Here is a 20,479-nt window from a genome sequence, read left to right as displayed (position 1 = left end):
GGGAGATATGTAGTGGTGGTTTCAAAAGACAGAAGAATATGGGTAGGGAAGTTTGAAAAAATAGATTTTTAGTGTTCTTTTAAATAAGCAGAAAGTAGGAGCAATCCGAATAGGATGAGGAAGACCATTCCAGAGAGTTGGGGCAGCTCTAGAGAAGTCTTGTAACCGTGCATGTGATGAGGTTATGAGTGAGGAAGTCAGTAGTAGGTCATTGGAGGAGCGGAGAGAGCGGCTGGGGGAGTATTTTTTTACCAGGTCAGAAATGTAAGTGGGACAATAAGTGTGGAGGGATTTGAAGGCAAAGCACAGGAGCTTGAATTCGATTCTTGGGTAAAATGGAAGCCAATGAAGAGATCTGCAAAGACATGCAGCGGAAGAGGAGCGGAGGGAAGGATGGATGAGTCTGTATTAAAAATGCTTACACTGATTTCTGTACACATTTCTCACTATGTGCATCAGAATCTGCATCATTGCATGGCCGAAGGACATCCAGATTCATTATGAACTTTTTTTCAATAGCCTGGCTATCCCTGGGTTCATATCAGTCACCCCATTCTTTCAATTATAAAGGCCAAGCTTCACACCGGGATACTACCAAAGCTTTATGATTTTATGAAGCTTTGCACGCCACCCTGACCCTCCCACCATCCATGATCTACCTGCATTACATAGAGAAGCTCAAAGACCTAGGGCTCTTTTTATAAAACAGGGAATCTGACATTCTCTTTTTTTTTTTTTTTGAAACTGAATTTTTATTGAACATTTTCACATACAAAGACAACCAGGCTTATACAGCAAAACATCTCGTAAACACAGCATACAGGGTGATAGGTTCATCCAATAATGGTACATAAAACTCGGCGTAAGTAACAGTAAAAAACAGTGGTCGTACTGTACCGGCCTATCAAACCCCATAGACTATAAAAATACGGAAACAACAGATCAATAAACAACAGAAAACAAGAAATGAATCAAAAAGAAAAAACAAAGCTAAGCCGGGTAATGGGGGGGTGGGGGTGGGGGATACAAACAAAGGTGGATAGGAAGCACAGTGGCGTCTGGAACCAGCGACATATTAAACCTGTAGATTGGTATAATAGGCATCCCAAGGTTCCCAGGAATCTGACATTCTCTTAATCATTCCTCAGTGGGAATTGATCAATGCCATTGATACGGATGCTGCTGGAAAATTCCAACCAGGGAATGTTTGAGTCAATGTCTGATTCTCTGTTTTATAAATAGAGCCCCTAGTTATGACGGCTCAGAGGTTAGCACTTTGGCTTTTGCAGCGCTGGGTCTCAACTTTGAGTGGCGGCCAGGACACTATCTGCATGGAGTTTGCAGGTTCTCCCTATATGTTTGCATGGGTTTGCTCCAGGTACTCCGGTTTTCTCCCAAACCCACATGCAGTTAGGTTAATTAGAATCCCCCACAATTGACTTTAGGCTGTATTAATGACATACGACCATAGTAGGGACATTAGATTGTGAGCCGATTTAGGGACAGCTAGCAACATGACTATGGACTTTTTACAGCACTGCGTAATATGATGGTGCTATATAAATACTGTGTAATAATAATAATGTCATTGGGTTTAAAAACGGAAAGCACTGAAAATAGAATGACCTTGTCTTCCTTGAATCAACCTTTGTAAGCATTTCTCCTAATGTAATTGTAAGCATTTCTAATGACCCTAATGTTAAATAGGTGATTAACCTGTATAAAAGCTTATTATTAGGTATTTTCATGCATGCTGGATGTTTTTTTTAGCATTCCAGCCTTGCAGTGCTGGGGGTTCAGGTTTGAATTTTAGGCAGGATCGCAGTTGTAGCATGTAGCATTTCCCCTGAAAAATATATTATCACTTTGAGTGCTATGGATTAAAAAAGCTCTAAACAATTGTTGTTTTTCAATAAACACATGTGCATCTCCGCAATCATTTATTGGCAAGGTAAACCTCTGCTGGAGCAGTGCCATCATTTAATACTTATTTTCACCCCAGTCTATGATCACAATAATTATCTAATCAAGGTTGGATAAAGTGAAAAGAAATATGAAATTTGACAAATTTGATAATTCAGGGAACACAGTGTAGGACAGTGTTTCACAATCAGGGTTCCTTAATCGATAAGCAATTTTTTCCCCTCAGGTCAGTTTAGGTAATACTAATGATCTTTTTGGATATCTGTAAGGATGACATTCTTCCTAATAACCACTACACTAATATACTATACTAGTAATTATAGCAGGGGTGCCCAGGAGATAAAAAATTATTTTAAGGGTTCCCCCGCATTAAATGTAGGTTTAATAGTTTTATTAGAGTACTAATATTAGTGAACGTAAAGATGAAAAAAAAAAAAAAATGTACAGCATGATGGCCGCTCTCTGCCCAAACATAAAGTGGATCTATAATAAAAGATTATATAGGGCTGGTAATGCTGACATTGCTCTAATTATACACCTTCTCTAGTTGATGCCTTTTATTACTTTCTGAATCCCTGACCCAAAATGAAGATGCAGCTACTTATGTCACAGTTACTACTGAAACCAAAAGATTAGCTTTATACCAAGGACATAACCGTTTTTTACAATTGTCTCTATTTATAAATTATTTCCTCGGTTAATTCCGCTGAAAATTAGTTGGTTGATTTTTATGATCGTATTGTACTTTAGGTCTCCTATTAAAACAATGACTCGTTTTGCCACCTAGTGGCCAATCAAGGTAAGTGTACAGCTGTCACAATAGGAATAGGAAGGAATCACATTTTATGAATGAAGAGGAAATAATTTATAGAGACCAATGAGTTCATCAATAACATAAGTCAGTATTGAGTCTTTTAACAGCCTTTTTTTAATTTTAAATGTTCATAATAATTCAATTTTATTTACATGTTAAAGTCCTTCAAAAGAATCTGAGCCAAAGCAAGAAAAAAACAAAAAAAAAAACAAGACAACATATGAAATCTAGAAGCATTTATTTTCCATGAAATGCTCTACTTCCACCAAATATAAATACTTAACCATTCAGAATAATCAACACACAAAAAAAACATTGAGACAAGTTTTCATATGTAGCATGGGACATAAAACAAAGCATGATCCCAATGTATGGCATCTACAGACATTACATTCTTCATAGCATGGTATTCACAGTGGGGAATCATTCTCCAGAAACAATAACCCAAGTGTGAAGCCAAGTCAATGAGCAACGCCAAACAATTGAAAGGAAAATAAAATACCAGGTCAGTGGTAGCTACCGACACTTCCTGCACTGCCCAGTACAATTTATATATAAGCTTATGTGCTTTTTATAGGCTGTTTTTGCTTCAATGGACCCTGGGATATTTTATGTAATAAATCAAGATGATGATGAATGCTGAAACACAAACCTACTAATCACAAAGCAGATGTAAGGCTTATACCTGAGGGTGCTTGGATGGATTTGTGTGGGAGAGATCATCTTGGATTGGCAAACTTCTCATGGCCAAAAAATCACCAAGCTGTCTTTTAACAGAAGCAAATTATACAGGTTGACAAGGCTTTTATATAGTTTTTTGGTGCTTGTGAAGAGAAAGAATTTATGTTGAGTTTTAAGACACTGGGCATGATTTATTAAAGCTCTGTAAGACTGTCATTGGTAAACCTGGGTTTCTTGGAATGGATTTCTTAAAATCATATGACATTATTTGGCAATTGTTTTCATCCTAGACCAAATCCATTCCAGGTTTGTTAGATCACCCAGGTTCTCCCATTATAGTCTATCTTCTCCAGTCTCAGTGTGTAGCATCTTTTTGTCAGTCCTGTTAACTTCCAGGGACTGGAATGGGAAGGCTTTGCAAATACCTGCTTACCATATGAAAGGTGTTTTTGAATCACTTGTATAAAGGAACATCTTTACTACTTAATTATCTCTACAAGGCAATCAAAACACTAGGCAAAAACTCCAGTAGCTTTGAACACCACACATGCAAAGGCCACGGAGTGCATAGCACGTGATTTGGGTCATCTGAAAATTGGTAACTGCATCGAAACTCTATTGTCCACATCAGCCCCAATACTAACCATATTGCACCCCCCAAAAAGCCCAATAATAGGGTATCCAAACAAAAGTTTAATGGTACACTTTAGGGACCTGCTCCTGCAGAAGTGGGAAGTAAACAAGACAGATTTAAAATGAGTTACTGATGAGTCACAATTCAGGTGCTTCCACAGCCTACAATTTCTTCCCACCCAGCTTAAAAATTTCTGGGTTGAGCACTGCACTGTATCTATTGATGAGGAGCATTGCCAGCTTAAGTGACTCTTCTGATTTGTTTCCTCAATACACAGAAGTGGTTTTAATTTAAAGTTCACTGAACACAGTTATAAAATGATAACATTGTTTAAGATCTCCTCTCAGTCAACAGAAAAATTTAAGGACACAAGATTTGTGACCGGTATTTTTCAGAAAATGTACATATCATTTAAAAAGATACCTAATATTGTCATCACAAATAAGGATTTGTGAGCTGCAAAATATTACGTTTGATTTTCATTCATACTTTATGAACGAGCAGTTAGTTATAAAATATTCAGCCTGCTGGATCTCAGTTTGCTTTTTTTTGGTCATTAGTTATGTGTCAATCTTTCACAGTGACATATATATATATATATGCCATTTTACAATTATATGATATTTTTTAAAAATAGAAATCTCTATCATGTGGAGTACCAACTGGAAAGTCATACAAAGCAAAGCCTGAGTTTTTTTTCACCCTTTTCAACAGTAAGATTATCTCTCCAGACCATAACAGACAATACATTACTTCAGTAGTCTTATACAATACGGCTATATCTAAGCACATATAATATGTCTAAGAAACAGTACTCGCATCATGCAAAGCTTCATTATCTGATAATAAGGATTACAGCGATATAACAGACGTGTATAGAACATGGCTGGCTTTAAATACATTTGACATTGACCATTTTAAGGGAAGATACTTTAAAGCTTTAAACCTTTCAGTGTGGAGCAACATGTCCAACATTGTGCAGCTCAGATAGCTGAGCACATATTTTTTTTTAATTGGTTTCACATAGACTCATAAAAACCACAATACAGTTCACTGAAGTCTTCCCAAACATATATTCCGAAAGCAAAGAAATATCACAGAGTTTGTAAATTTGATGATTCTTCTGTACAGGCTTTCTTATAACTAATAAAAAACGTATTGCACTAAAATATTAACAAAAATATACAATATAAATTCCAAAAAAAGGTAACAGATATGTTTAGAAAACGAAGAATAATATCTATATGATTTAAAGCAGCCCTAAATTCAGGAAAATTAATTGGTGCTGTACAGCTTCTAATCCTTACATCATTAAAGGGCAAAATTTATTTGTTTTTTGGTCAGTCCCCCCCATCCCAGATGGCTAGACCCCGCCTAATGAAGCCAATGTTAAATAGGAATAGGACACTGCTGGCAACCAAGAAACATAGGTGACACGGACGCAGGCAGATAACGTAAGCTATGCAAAGCTGGTATCTGGCATCGCTATAAGCAGAATGATTACTCAGGAGTGGGTCAGTAGTGGCAGCAAGGAAAGACCGGCCGAAGCTAAAATAGCCAACAGCTACTAAAAGGCAGTGCCAGGGGAAAGGACTTGATTCTGTGTATATGAATGATATGATGGCAGTCACTAACTGGTAGTGTTGTAGTCACTCATGTTTTCTTGTAACAGTGAGCTTGAAAGGAAGAAGACTGAACAAACAAAATGGTATTCTAATTGTCCGCCAGCTTAAGAGTACCCTAGGGGCTCTTATATAAAACTCCCCCCTTACTATCCTTGTAAAATGGTAATATAGACTGAAGAACAAGAATGGGGATTTAGAAGAGAGATAACAATAACTGGGGGAAAAAAAAAATTAAAGACATTCTTTCTTTGCAATATGCAAAGCGCAAACACCTTTTAGAACATTTCTATGATCCCTTTTTATTTCACAGTGTTGCTATGTATACGATTAAAGAGGACCTGCAGCATATTAAATTGTTAACATATAAAAGCGGTCTTGCTGGAATGGAGAATTTGTAGAATTTGGAAGGTCTGAGATGCTGCTCTATGATACCTACAGCGAGGACTGCGTGTGTGCTGGTAATTAAGTCCCATTCTGCTATGGAGGAGGATCTAATCTCTGATTCCTATTGATCAAAGTTCACATTCCCACCACAGGACTTTTTTTTTTTTATTTTTTTTTTTTTACCATTCCAACAAAATCAAATGTCTAATTATTAAAAACATGTAAGGTTAGAGAGTGGAATATCCTACCCTAAAAAATGAAACATACTAACTGAAGATTCTGCTTCATATTTTCAATACCATCTTTTCTTGCCTATAGTGCTACAATTGCTGGGACACAATATGAAATATGAACTGCATTCTCTAATACAATAGGAATGCTTTTCTACTTTTCACCCCGCAGTTATATAATTAGTGGCTGGCCAATTTTAGCTGCTCAAATTTAAGTTTTATATTTGGCAAAAATATAGAAAGACGTAGAAGTATAAAAAATGCTGCAACCACTCAAATTTGTAAACAGGAAAGTTCATAGCGTGTAGAGTACAGCTAATACAAATTGTATTTTTCTACCTATCCATTACTCTGCATCAAACCAAGTATGAAAGTGTCTATGTAACCAGAACTATAGAAACCCATAGTAATATAGCAGCATTCAGAAACAGATAAACATATCTGGCAGCTAGTAGTAGGACTGTTTATATCTACATTTTGCTTAGATTTTTGGGTTGGCTTTCTCACAGCCGCTTTACATGTTTATTCTTTCCGTAAACAGCAACAATGCCGCCATCAGAATGGAGAAGAGCTAATTTTTGTTGCAGAAATTTTAAATGGCAATAACTGGGACAAGTAAAATAAAAAAAAAAAAAAATATATATATTAATAATCATTTTCAAATGTGACCCCCTTGATGGAAGTGACCCTGTCAGCAATATAAAAATATTGCAGGTAAAACCACACAACAAACTAATCAAGTGTATTAAATGCTTACATTTCTCCAAAAATTATTTTTTATTCCACTTGCAATGTGCCTTTGAGAACCGGCTCTACTGGAGTTACCATATTTTCTACACAGCTCTCTACACAGCTCCCCTCTTGTACCTTTCCTATTGTAACAGAGTCCAGTAACTCTTTGTTCTGAACAATCTCCTTTCTCCCCTCACATCAACTCCCTACATAACTTCTAATGTAGCTGCTAAATGATGAATCTACTGAGACTGCTGGCATCACATCCAGGATGGTGGAGCCACTCTCAGGGCCTTGGGATGTCTACACAAAGGAGACTTTATTTAGTTAACAACATGCATAAAGTTAAATATATGCACATATAATAGAAATTAATTGAAGTGAAAGGTCTCACAACAGGGTGTCCACATCAAGGGTGACTTTTTTTTTATAGGATTGTTGCAATAGCTCCAGATAACGAAGCTGTTTCCTGTGAATAATTTGTCTAGGATATTAATGCAACAGTGAGCACATTACCAAAAAATGCATTACAAAATTATACATATATTTTAACTTCTTCAATATGCCTTTTACAGGCCATTTACCGGGACCTGGCAAATGTGCTTTTTAATTGTATGTTTTCAATTGCATTAAAAAAAAACTAGAAATAGACCTCTACCCTTAATTGGCTGCTTTGTGTGCACATCTAGACTGCTGTAAATACACATAATCATGCAGAAGTCCTGCCACCCACAAATGTTTAAAATTCCCTTCAATGATGTTTTTACTGAGTTTCATCAAAAAGCATCTTTGATGTTCTTTAACTGTCGTACAGCAAGATCCACTGGTAGGTTGAATTTCAGGTTGCTGACTCGACTGAGGACGTTTAAAGCGCTTTCAAATCCAGTGCTTGCCATGTAACTCCAGGGCTGGTAGTGAGATTGTATCAACACCCCAGATTTGCAAATCAAATTAAGCCAGGACACAAGACGTTGTTCATTCAGTGCCATGCAGACCAAAGCCTTAAATTCAGAGTCTGCACTCCGCTTGAAAGGATCGTGTTCTGTTAAAACTGTGTGGATGGCAGAGAGGAGGCTTTGTTTGGGGGTAACCTTAGTATTCCCTGAAACAGGGAGGGAAAAGGACTGTGAGAGCTTACGCGCAGGAGAATCAACAAATGCTTTCCCGTTTTTTTCATTGTAGTATTTTACAAAAAGTTCCCATGGGTGCATAGTAGGTGGAGAAGTAGAGAAGACAGGGATGAGGCAGGCAATGGGTGCGAGAACCAAACTCATTCCTTGAGATGTAGCATAAAGACCATGCGATAGAAGATCTCGGATTGCAACCGCCAGCTCTTTCCGCACAGCTACTGTTAGCTCATCTTTGCCTCCCAGAGCGATTTCCTGCATGCTGGCATAGCTAATAACATGCTCCTGAGGCTGCTGCCGCACTGCCAACTGCCTTACTTTTTCTACAGCGACCTCCAGCTTCTTTATTAATGGAGTGAAGTCTCTATTGCTTTCATCCTGCTTCCAGAGGTTTTGAGGAACATGTCCTGTGCCGCAACCAAACTGGCTGACTGCGAAGATCTGCAGGACAGCCAGGGCACGGCGTAACAGATGTAGTCCTGTTTCTCTCATTTGCTTTGCTTGCTCTGGACTCACTGTGGAGAAGAACATTTTTTTAAACCTATTATTTAGAATCCATTTGACATTAACATACAACTATCTGGTTATGAATACATATGAATAAAGTACATCTCTAACCCTTTTGCAGCTGGCCCTAGTTTCTCATTTTTAATACAAGTAGCTGAAACATTTTAGCAATGTTTTACTTCAAAGTTGACAAAATATCAAACTATAAATTTTCTAAAAGCATAGAACGTATAGAAATTTGCATTTACATGTGTGCTAAAAAAAATTCTGCCTCTACACAATGCAAGCACTAATTTATCTTGAAGGTTAACTGGGATGCTTGTGATAGAAAAGAAGTGTGCACAGAACTAAGGAGAGGTAACTGAATAAAACAGATATCATTTACATACACATAAAAGACAAGTACTGCAAAAATTATTTTATTACATATCACCAGTGTCAAAATTACGTGTGACATAACAAGGCTATACCAGTTCATCCCAAAATCTTATCCTGCATATACATGTTATGTATCTCAAACATACCAATATACAAATAAAAAATCTTACCATTAGTCCGAGCGTTTGAGCTAGAATTTGAGGGCTGACCTGTTGCTCCACTGCCAGCAGTATCAGATGGGCTGCCAATTTCATCTAGCAGAAATAAAAAAAATATATTACACATTCCTATAGTACAAATCCTATAGAGATCATAAATCCTTTACATGTAGGAATAAATTATGTATACCACTGATCTTTCCCTTGCTTATTTTTTAGGCTGGACTCACACTCACAAGAAAAACTACTATGCACTGGTTATAAAACAGTCTGGGTGCATTAGGTATCCCAATCAAAATAAAAGATTGCCTCAGAGCAACACAAATTAACCAGCGAAATAACAAATATGCATGTGATTACAAAGTACAACAGTATGCCCAGAATAAAAATACCTGCTGTTAAAAACAGGCCTTAAACCATTTTTACTGCTTCTGTGCCAACGAGAAGTTTTCTTTACACATTAGGGTTTTCAATGTACCTAATGTGACATTCAAAGAATGAACACTAGGCAGGTAGGAAGCTTTTATTAAAAACGAGACAAGTATTTTTCTTTAAAATAAAAAGCCTTCAAGAAAAAAAAAAAAGCTATGTACAGCTCCATTTTAAGCTATATAAAAAAAGGAGGTGGCCAAGCTACCATTGTATTACATTTATCAGTGTTAGTCATGCATATCCACCTTACAGAAAAATGTGCAACTATGTTGACACAGTAAACCTTCTGGTTGTGAAGCAAGACAAAACACACTTCTAGCAACATATTCAAGACAACTGGCTCTAAAAAAAAATCGACTGATTATGCCCCACTACATGTAACATTTCTTAAAAGTTAAAGTTCTTAAACTGTCTTTTTTAATATTAGCCAGAAAACCTGTATTTTGATGGCTTGTCTATTCATCTGTCCCAGGCAGATATTTGGGCTATTTACTATTCTCTACAAAGGCGACAAACATGCAGTGTTGCTGGAACCTTACAGCAGCTTCATGGCCTAATACATCAGGACAATATGAGGTTTGTGCTTTTTATATTTTGGTATTCTCCTGAGGCAGGTAGGAGGTAGATATTAAAATGCTAGCATGAAATTTCACTTTAAATGCACCTTTGCTGGACTCTAAAACTATACATTTCAAATAAACATTACAGAATGTACTTCATAAAACATGAAAAGAATAATATATACACACACACTCCTTCCAAAGCTATTGTCCAGGTGCACTGTACAAGTAAAGGATATTCCAATAGATCTTCAGAGGCTTTGAGATAGGTGAGCTGTAACCAGCTAAAACATCAAAAATGGTTACAGGATGACCAGACTCACTTATCAGGGGTAAGCACTCACCCTTTTACTAAAGATGATAAGCCACTAGATGGGTAAGTAGGCAGGACAGTTATCTAATAACTGTAACAATATGACTCTGTGCTAAGCAAGCGGAAGTAAACCCCCCCCCCCCCAAAAAAAAAAAAATCACACTTTAATCCCGCAGACCAGTCTATGCGTCGGGAGGTTTCTTCCATTAGGACCCACGTCGTCCCAGTATCTGTCTTTGGCCTAGCGCAGAGGGAGCACCAGGTGCCACCATCTTTTCCGCTCTTCTTTCGCATTCCTCTTCCTTCATCACCCGATCTCGCACTGCGCAGGCGCAAAATCAGGTGACGTAGAATGGGAAAAAAATTGCCGATCTTACTGCGCATGCAGTTCAATTTAAGTTGCACTTAAAAAAACACACAAGCAACAAACAAAATTTTTACTTCAAATAAAAAGGTTGTCTATTCTTCTATGTGAAGTAAAAATTCTGAATTTAGGTACGCTTTAAAGAATGCAGGCCAACCATGACACCAAACTAAAGAAGCTTTATTACCCTGAAGTTATACAAACCTATAACAGTAAATACTTTATGCTATTCATTTGCATTCTTCAAGGATTTAATATGTGAAAATCTTAAACACAATTTTCCCAAATATAATCTCCAAGCCATTAGCTTTTGGGAAGATTTCAGATTTCTTTTTTTTTTTTTTTTTTACAGTTACTAACCTTGAATAAATGTAATAAACATCTCAAGGTCTCGGATCTGGGTCTTCAACTGTTCCACCAACTGCTCCTTCACTCTAGCTGGGTTAACAATCTGAGCAATGGCAGAATCTACTCTCTGCCGCAACTCTTCCGGAGACAGGCAGCCAATGTCCTCGTTCAAATTAACATCCAGCTTCTTAATCAATTCATCAATGATTACCTGGAGAAGTTAGAAATCATAAACACAGTGTAAGAAAAAACATGGCAAGTAATCAAAGGAAACTTTCCAATATTTGTCATATAGATAAAATAATTAAAACAATTATATTTAGTGAGTGCAGGTATTATATGATGCAAGTGAAGTTTACAAAGTGTTCTTTTACTAATGTAGAATGCCCACTCCAGAGAACAGCAATGATGCTCCAAGTACTGTTTAAACATGCAATCCCTTGTATAACAAATTTATGTGAATAACACAAGGAAAAATTCTAGTAGAACAGCTTGCAATAGCAATCAATTTCCTTATGTGATCTGGAAATTCAGTTAATACAATAGTTATAAAAAAAAAGTAAACAGATAAAAAACACAGTTACCCGTTGTCTCTCCATGACCATGGACTGGGGCAAAGAATCATAATTGCCTTCTTGGTAAGCAAAATGTTCTAAATCATCCAGCTGGTTTTTGAGCTGAACAATGAGTTCCCTCTGTTTTTTCCTTTGTGCTTCAATACGTTCCCTTTTTTCCCAATCACTCTGAAAAGAATTTAAAAAAAAAAAACTTATTTAAAAACATACACATAATAAAATTGTTGTATTAAAAAACACCCTAATACAACTTAAAAATCAGATCAACGGTGCGAAGAGACAATTCCACACTTCTTCCATATGTGCATGCTGGTAAATTGTATTCTGAGGATATGGTAAAAAAAAAAAAAAAAAAAAAAGAAATTGTCCTCAAAAGAAATTATGATGTTGTATATCCTGCCCAGCTACTGTTTTCTAATTGCTCTCCGACAGGTTTTATCCATTTGTTCTAAGTCTGTTCTAAAAAAGCCTTGACATAAAGTGAACTTGGGTCAAGGCGATGGGCATTGGAACATTTACATCTTCTTCACCACCAGTAAATGAGATTTCAAACAAGCCTTCAAAGAGCTTTGTAGATAGAAGCAATGTGAACTAATGAATCCTCAAATTTACAACAAAAGCACTTGAGCCTTTTTTTAGGCAGTTTAGCTCACCTAGTATCCTTTTACACAGCACCTTCTTTGTATGTACATTAGAAGGAATGGGGAGCACAAAGAGTTTTGAGAAAACAGCTAGATTTAACTTTAGGGCTCCTGAGTGAAATTTGAGGGTGAATTGCTCTACAGCGTCTGCAGATACAAAAAGCAGCAAGGGCTTGCTTAAAGCGTAGCTAAACTCAAATTTTTTACTTTACATAAGTGTAGACAACCCGTTTAGTAAAAAAATTAGTTTTTTTGTGTTTTTAAGTGTAAAAGGTGCAGCACCGCCCCAGTAATTCTTGGTCGCCTAAGCAATTAGGAATGAATGGGAGCACAGAGCCTCCCGAGATACCTACGTCACGCATCCTGGGAGGCTCTTGGCTGCCCCTTCTGCACATGCCCAAGCATCTCAGCCATGCGCAGAAGGAGCCCTTTTATCAATAGGAAAAAAATTACCGTTCTCACTCTATGTCACCCGATTTCGTGCCTGCGCACTGTGAGATCGGATGACGTGGGAAGAAAAACAGAGAGAAGATGTCATGGCCCGGAAATTCCTCTTTGCCAGGCCAAAGACAGATACCGAGATGACGCGGGACACGATGGAAGAAAGCTCCTGACGGACAGACTGATCTGCGGGATTGAAGGTAAGTGTGATTTATTTGTTTTGGGTTTATGAAAATTCTTCAGTGCTTAGCTTGGCCAATCATTCACTTTAGGCATAGACAGATGACACAATCTGCTTTCAGAATCCATCCTTCAAAAAACCTGCCAGATATGACATGTGTCTTCTTCTCTGTGTGGGTCCAGGTAAAAAGCTCTTAAGCAGCATGGGAATTATATAAGCCACCAAGATCAGGATATCTCAAACAAAACCTTACATTGGTTTTATTCTTTTTTAATGGAAACTCTGCCAAGCTTCAGAGTCACTAATATAGCATAGGAGATATATGGAGTAAGCTATATGCTATGTGAGTAAAAGTTTTAATCACTGACAAAGGCAGAAGATTTGAAGAGGTTCTTTCATAGGTTGGCAGTTTAATATTACTAAAAGACAGTCCTGGATGACTAGTATTTATGGAACAAATACTAGCTGATCCGCTCGGGTTCCTGGGTCTGTATACCATCTATGGTCAATATAAGTCTCAACTCTCCCTGGTATTTTAAATTCATAGGGGAGAGTAGATAGAGTGCCCAAAATTTTATGTAGAAGGTAGATCTCCTTGTTAGACACACAAAATTTATATAATAAAAAAATAGGGGGTACATTTTGTGCATAAAAAGGATTATTTAACAAATATTTCTGCAGGATATTTCTACTTTTAAAAAAATACAAATAAATAGAAATATATATTCAAACAAACAGAAAAAAAAAAACAGAAAACAAATGCAAAAAAGTATTTTATACCTATATTTTACAAACTAAAACAACACAAATAACACTTACCAATTCCTTGACAGGAGAGCAATAAAAAGGAGGAAAAAAACTGTTAAAATCAATAGACAAACCACAACATACAAGTCCAACCAGTTTTACATGCTGAAAAAGAAGCCTAGGTGTGGTATTTGTTTATTATTTAGCTTGTACCGCCAAGAACTTCAAAAATGAAAATTACATTGGAATGTTGGAGCAATATAAAGGTTGTGTCCATGTGCATGTTGGTCAACATTATCCTACAAGTAGTAATACTTTATGTACTAATATTCAGTGGTTGTTTGCACAAGGCCTCATGTAGTTTATTATGACAACACGCAATTATTATGTACAGCCTGCATGAACAACTTAAAGAGTTTATGGGTGTTCCTAACTGTTTATTCTACATACCTAGGGCTAAAAAATTCCTAAACCAATGGCAAACCATCATCTAGGGATTGATAAAAGTGTGACACAGACAACATAAAAAAATATGGCTATTAGCTACAGAAGTTGTGTAAGTCTAGTCAGTGTCCTTCCACAATATCTGCAGTCATTGCACAGCTCTGAATATATAAATTAGAGGAGATTCCCTCAATGCATAGGACCGAGGCTGCGTACACGTTAGACTTTTTGTCATTGGAAAGGATCTTTCACACATGAAAGATGCATGAACGGGTGCTGTACATATAGCGCCCTTCTGCTCTATGGAGTGGGGAGAATGAGCGAGCGGCACCCCAATGTGCTCTCTCCTCTTTATCCAATACTAGCCCTGAAGTGATAATTGGACGAGAATCATCTAACATGTGTATGTAGCCTAACTTACATGGACAGTTTTGAGCAGATGGGAAACTGGTTTCCTAATGGTTCACTGTAATCATAAAAGGCATGTTAAACCGGGGCACCTTGAAAATGATTTATTTTGAGCTTTTCCTGCACTGGAATGCATTGCTGCAGCAACACACAACCTGGCACAACTGGTGTCAGTGGGAACTACTATTCCTTCCTTCCTTCCTATACAAGTCTGAGATGGCCAACTAAATAAAAACAATGGATTCATTTTGCAGCCATTATCACAATAGCTTTGAATCAAGGAGATCATGGAAGTAAAATACTAAAAGTTCAACTGAAAAAATGCTAACAAGCAGCTTTTGGTAAAAGAGACCTTTACTTCTGCCCAAAAAAATAAATGAATGACAAATAAATGTTGATATATCTATATACAATGCACATGCATGCACAGCGCAGTGTATACTCTCAGTATCTCAGAGATGCCAGCTGAGCCAAGCGGTGTGATTGTGCCACTCCACTGGGCATGTCAATACATGAAGAAGATGACAGCAGCAGTAAATGACAATACATAGCTATCATTGCTGGATGTAAATGTTCCATATTAAAGTAGATATGTTTAAAATAAATTTAACACATGTTTAAAATTAGGAGCAACAAGCTAAACACTAACCTGCAAAGAAACCGCTCCTATTTAGGGACCTGGCAGCAAACAAATGCCAGAGGTATCAATAAATCAGAACTAAAGTTCCAAATTCCAAAACTGAGAGCAGGCAAGATTCCTTTTACAGAAGGGACAGACGATATCCTGTCTACAATAAAACATTCTTACCTGTTTGATTCCCATCTTCTTTACTAAATAAACTGAGCTGTGCATGCCAACCAAAAAAGCCAAAGATCCAACACTTGGAACTGGAGAAAGTTGGCAGCGCCCGAGTGAGGCCAGGTGAGTGCAAATAAAGATTGCAATCAGGGAGGTAAGTTTTTTTTTTTTTTTAGTACTTAATCTGTCTGATCACAATTTTTTTAACATCTAGTAATGGTTTAAGGTATTTCTCCACAGTGTACCAGGACTGATATGTGCATTCCCCACATCCACTATAAACCAAGGCCCTTTTTTGCAACCTTATAGTGGACGAACAATCGCACGCTCTTATGAGACACATTGCTTCCAGATACCGCACCACAACTGCTTACAAATAATGATTCCCAACCCAAATCGGCATAATGGGAGTGTAATTGTACAACATTGTTGTTAATCTCACTTTTTAGTAATCACCCTGATGTTTTTGGGTGGCTACTTAAAAGTTGTGTCACAATACAGGGCCCCCACCAACCTACCGCATTGTACACTGCCATCCTCATACTAAGCATACACAATGCAACTTTCCAGATCGGTTTCCAATCACAGTGACAATCAAGTTAAGTGAATCCTTCTGATTGACTACAAGCTTTCAATGCACCATCGCTTGTTCACTATTGTGATCACTTTTCCCACCTAAATGTTCCTAAACTCAGAATTTACACTTTACATAAAAGGGTAAACAACCCTTTGTTGAAAGTACAAATTCTGTTCGTGTTTTTACGTGCAGCACCGCCCCCCTAGTAATAAAGAATGAATAGGAGCTCAGAGTCTCCCAGGATACCAACGTCACCCATCCCGGGAGGCTCTTGGCTGCTCCTCTGCGCATTCCGGAGCATATCAGGCATGTGCAGAAGGAGTCCTTTTATTACTAGGGAAGATTGCAGATCTCACGCATGCACATAGAGATCGACAAATTTTTCCCCAATCTACATCACCCGGTTTTACGTCTGCGCATCAGAAAATCGGGTGACATAGGAAGAAGAAAGTGGAAGAAGAGAGAATATGGCAGCACCTGGCACTCCCTCTGTGCTGGGCCGAGAACAGATATTGGGACGACGCGGGACCCGATGGAAGAAACCTCCTGACAGACAGATCTGCAGGATTGAAGGTAACTGTTACTTTCACTTTAAGAAAAGTGATAGTGACACATTAGTGAAAGTAAACTGAAAAATGGCCAAAATGAAAAAAAATGCACTTACCCTCAGTCCCCCAGATCAGTCGAACAGTCGGGGGGTGTCTTTCATCGGGTCCCCGTATCCGTCATCTTCTACCTACATCACCTGACCCAGACTTGCTGATCTAACTGCACATGTGTGAGATCAGCAATTTTTTCCCTTATCACAAAAAGGCTCCTTCTGCGCAGGTCCTATATGCTCGGGCATGCGCAGAAGAAGCACCCAAGGGCCTCCCGGGATGCGTAACGTAGGTATCCCTGTAGGTTCTTGATCACCTATGTGATAGAGAATTGAGGGGCGGTGCTGCACCGTGTTGCACTTAATAAAAAAATACAAACAGAATTTTTACCTTTCATAAAAGGGTTGTCTACCCTTTCATGTAAAGCGACATTTAGGTACGTTTTAAGTAGTTTTGTTAACTTTTTATATATACATAATACAATCATTTTAATAAAATCTCCAGAGGATCTGATTGCTGGACCCCATGGCATGGATCCTTCTAGTTATGTCAGCCCCTCACCTGCACTCACCGAGTCATCCAGCACCTGCTGGCTCTGCGCCCCCCAGGCCCCCTGCACATAGGGGCAGCCCTTGAAGGCGAAGTCCTCCAGCTCGGCCAGCAGCTTCTCCTTCTCCGGCCCCTCCGCCCTCACTATCTGCTTCAGACGGAACTGCACCTGGGCAAAGTGAGAGGTGAGGGCGAGCAGAGACGAGTTCAGCAGTTCCTGTTCTTCCTCCAGTCTGCGCAGCTTGTCCACCATCTCCACAGACATGGCACCGCTGTGCAGCCGGCCCGCTCCCTCCTCACACTCCGACTTCACCCCGACCACCGAACTCTGCTCGTCCGCCTCTTCCGCCACTGCCCCGACCGGAGCCCATCGCTCCCGGGTGAAGGGCTCCCCGTCCGACATGCTCATTTCGTCAGCGGACATTGCGACCTGTCACCGGGTTTACTTTACACTTCCATATTGAAGGGAATCAGGTTGCTGACGTCAGCCGTAGCGCAGATGGGTGACACATCCCAGTTGTCTTGGAGACTGCAGGTACTTCCGGCAGGAGGGCTTTCCACGTGACGTCACGTGCTGCTTCCCGCCCTTCTCTCTGAGAAAATGCCCTTTTCTCCAGAAATGCACATTTTGTAAATCACCCCCCAACAAAAATCCTGAAACCAGAGAATACATTTATATTAATTGCAATTATATCATAAGATGTTGGTGTAACTTTAATCAAATAAAAAAATGTTCAGTAAAAAATTTAATTGCCCTCCTGGGGGGTTCATTTCTGTCTGGATTTATATGTCTAAAAGCGGTACATTGTCTTTCATGAAAATTTATTTTACATTGTAGGTCTGTAATTCTTAGAGATAACTCACCGAAATATGTCCAATATTTAATAAATTTAATAATAAACTATACACATAAAACACAAAAATCTGTTAAAACAAGGGTGTATAAATAAATAAAAAATATTGTAACCTGTAATATAACTGTACAGTAGCATATATAATTATATATATATATATATATATATATATATATAATGATTACTTTGTATTGGATTTAATACAGGTATATTGTATTGAATCTATTACAAAATATTTTGAATTTCCGGGAACGTCAGTGCACTCGCCATGGGGACAGATTGAAGGAAAAGGATGCGGCCAGAGGACGGGCATGACACTGGAGGACACCAGGTGGGACCAGGTAAGTTTTAATATTTTTTTAGCTACTGGCTCGGGGCTACCACTATTAGCTGTTTTTTTTTTATCCCGAGCCACACTTAGGGTTACCGCCCAGGAGGTTAAAGTACAATTAAAATTAAATTAGATAAATTTAATTTAAATAAATTACAATTAAAAACAATTAGAATCCGAAAATGTCCATAGGTGAGGTTATAAAAGCCCAATGCACAATCCTGACATAGCTGGCTCAATTGAATAAACTTCTGTCCCCTCTCAAATAAAGAATCTCCCTGCTCACAATTCTTTATCTTGTAGGTTTAGGAAAAGAATTAGGACAATGAGAGATTTATATATTATACAATTATAAATCCTTTATTTTTAACCTGTATTCAACGTAATAAATGTATTTCTAATTATGTTTTGTTTCAGTCATTTGCCTCATATTTAATATGGCAGACATTTGCTGTGCACTCATTTGTTGGTTTATAAAAGCTCATAGAAAATACAGTGTGAATGTTTATCCTTTATCCATTATCCTTAAACTTGCTTTTAAAAAAAAAAAAAGATTTGAGGGGATCTACTAATAGAATTTCAGTCATTACATCAGCAAATATGCCAAATTTTTTATATCTGTCTATCTCGTTCAGGACACTATCTGCATGGAGTTTGCAGGTTCTCCCTGTGTTTGTGTAGGTTTCCTCTGGGTACTCCGGTTTCCTCCCACATCCCAAAAACAATCAGTTAGGTTAATTGCCTTCCCCCAAAATAGATCTTGGACTGTGTTATTGACATATGACTATGGTAGGGACATTAGATTGTGAGCCCCTTTGAGGGACAACTAGTGACTTGACTATGGAATTTGTAAAGCGCTGCGTAATATGATGGCGCTAAATAAATGATTACACAGTATTTATATAGAGCCGACATATTACACAGCACTGTACAAAGTCATGTCACTATCTGTCCCTTTAAAGGGGCTCACAATCTAATGTCCCTACCATAGCCATATGTCTTTAATACCGTCTATGTTCAATATTGCTGGGGGGGGGGGGGGGGGATCAAATTTATCCAAGTGCATGTTTTTGGAATGTGGGAGGAAACCAACGTAAACAGGTAAAAAAAAAGAACCAGCAAACTCCATGCAGATAGTGCCCTGGCTGAGATTCGAACCTGGGACCCAGCGCTGCAAAGGCTACTCTAGCACTCTGCTAACCACTGAGCCACCATGCTCAGTGGTTAGAACAATTTTTTATTACTAATAATAGGGAATGGCCGGACCTTGCCCCCAAATCACCAACTAATTGTAGGTGAAAAATTAACCTGTAAAGGAAATGGGAATATACTTCCCTTACTATTCTGCATTGGTGTGTGTATGTGCCATTACCACCTTTCAGGGCTGAGTCCCTTGGACAGCAGAGCAGGCAAAATCTTGTAAACAGGTACTCCAGTCCATTACAAGAACATCTTCTCACCTGTTTGTGTTCCATAGGACTGGATGCATGCCATCTCTTCTGGACAGGGTCCTCTCCTCCTCCTGTGTCACTGTCTGATTCTGTCTGTCATTTTCAACCCCTATTTATGTACAGCGCTGCGTAATATGTTGGTGCTATATAAATACTGTTTAATAATATTAGTCCTTTCCCAAGGTCTGCAAGCAGAATACTTGATTTCGGATAATAATAATTTTAATTTTCTCCCCTACAGGTATATTGTTTACTTACACATAGTGGGTGATTTTGGCAGGGATCTGATCACTGTAAGTAGTCCTCCTGGTTTTAGAACACTTGCAACAAATTTGCAAATGCCGGTTGTCATTTGCAACTTTTTTTGCACATTTGGCACAAAATTATTAGTAGAGCACAACACGAAAAAGCCCAGCTGCAACAGAAAAATATGTACTGCAAATATTTTGCATATTTATAAAAAGGGCAACCGCATTAATCAATGTTTTCTAATGAATTTGTTGTCAGATATTGATGAATCTTATATTGAACTAACTACAATGGAATATATGAAAATCATTTATTTCCTTCATACCATGTAACAAATGACAGCAAATACATTGCTCAAACCTTTTCCCAGTCCTGTTTTATCTTCCTTAGTCTAATACTCTGGTGTTTGTGTGACAAGAGTTC

General features: G+C 38.1%; 1 protein-coding gene across 1 annotated transcript; it reads right to left on the bottom strand.

Annotated features, from left to right (window-relative positions):
* Positions 1–2,958: 2,958 nt before the first annotated feature.
* Positions 2,959–17,693, bottom strand: RUNDC1 (RUN domain containing 1). Its single transcript, XM_072403990.1, has 5 exons — positions 17,194–17,693; positions 11,795–11,953; positions 11,223–11,421; positions 9,206–9,289; positions 2,959–8,665 (listed from the first exon to the last, which is right to left on the bottom strand). Exons 1-5 carry the CDS (start codon positions 17,593–17,595, stop codon positions 7,800–7,802), a joined length of 1,710 nt encoding a protein of 569 aa, XP_072260091.1. The 5' UTR covers positions 17,596–17,693; the 3' UTR covers positions 2,959–7,799.
* Between the last annotated feature and the right edge of the window lie 2,786 nt (positions 17,694–20,479).

This window comes from Pyxicephalus adspersus, chromosome 3 (assembly GCF_032062135.1).
Source record: "Pyxicephalus adspersus chromosome 3, UCB_Pads_2.0, whole genome shotgun sequence".
Classification (NCBI taxonomy): Eukaryota; Metazoa; Chordata; class Amphibia; order Anura; family Pyxicephalidae; genus Pyxicephalus; species Pyxicephalus adspersus.
The sequence above is the reverse complement of the archived record's forward strand: the minus strand, read 5'-3'. Positions and strand labels throughout refer to the sequence as shown.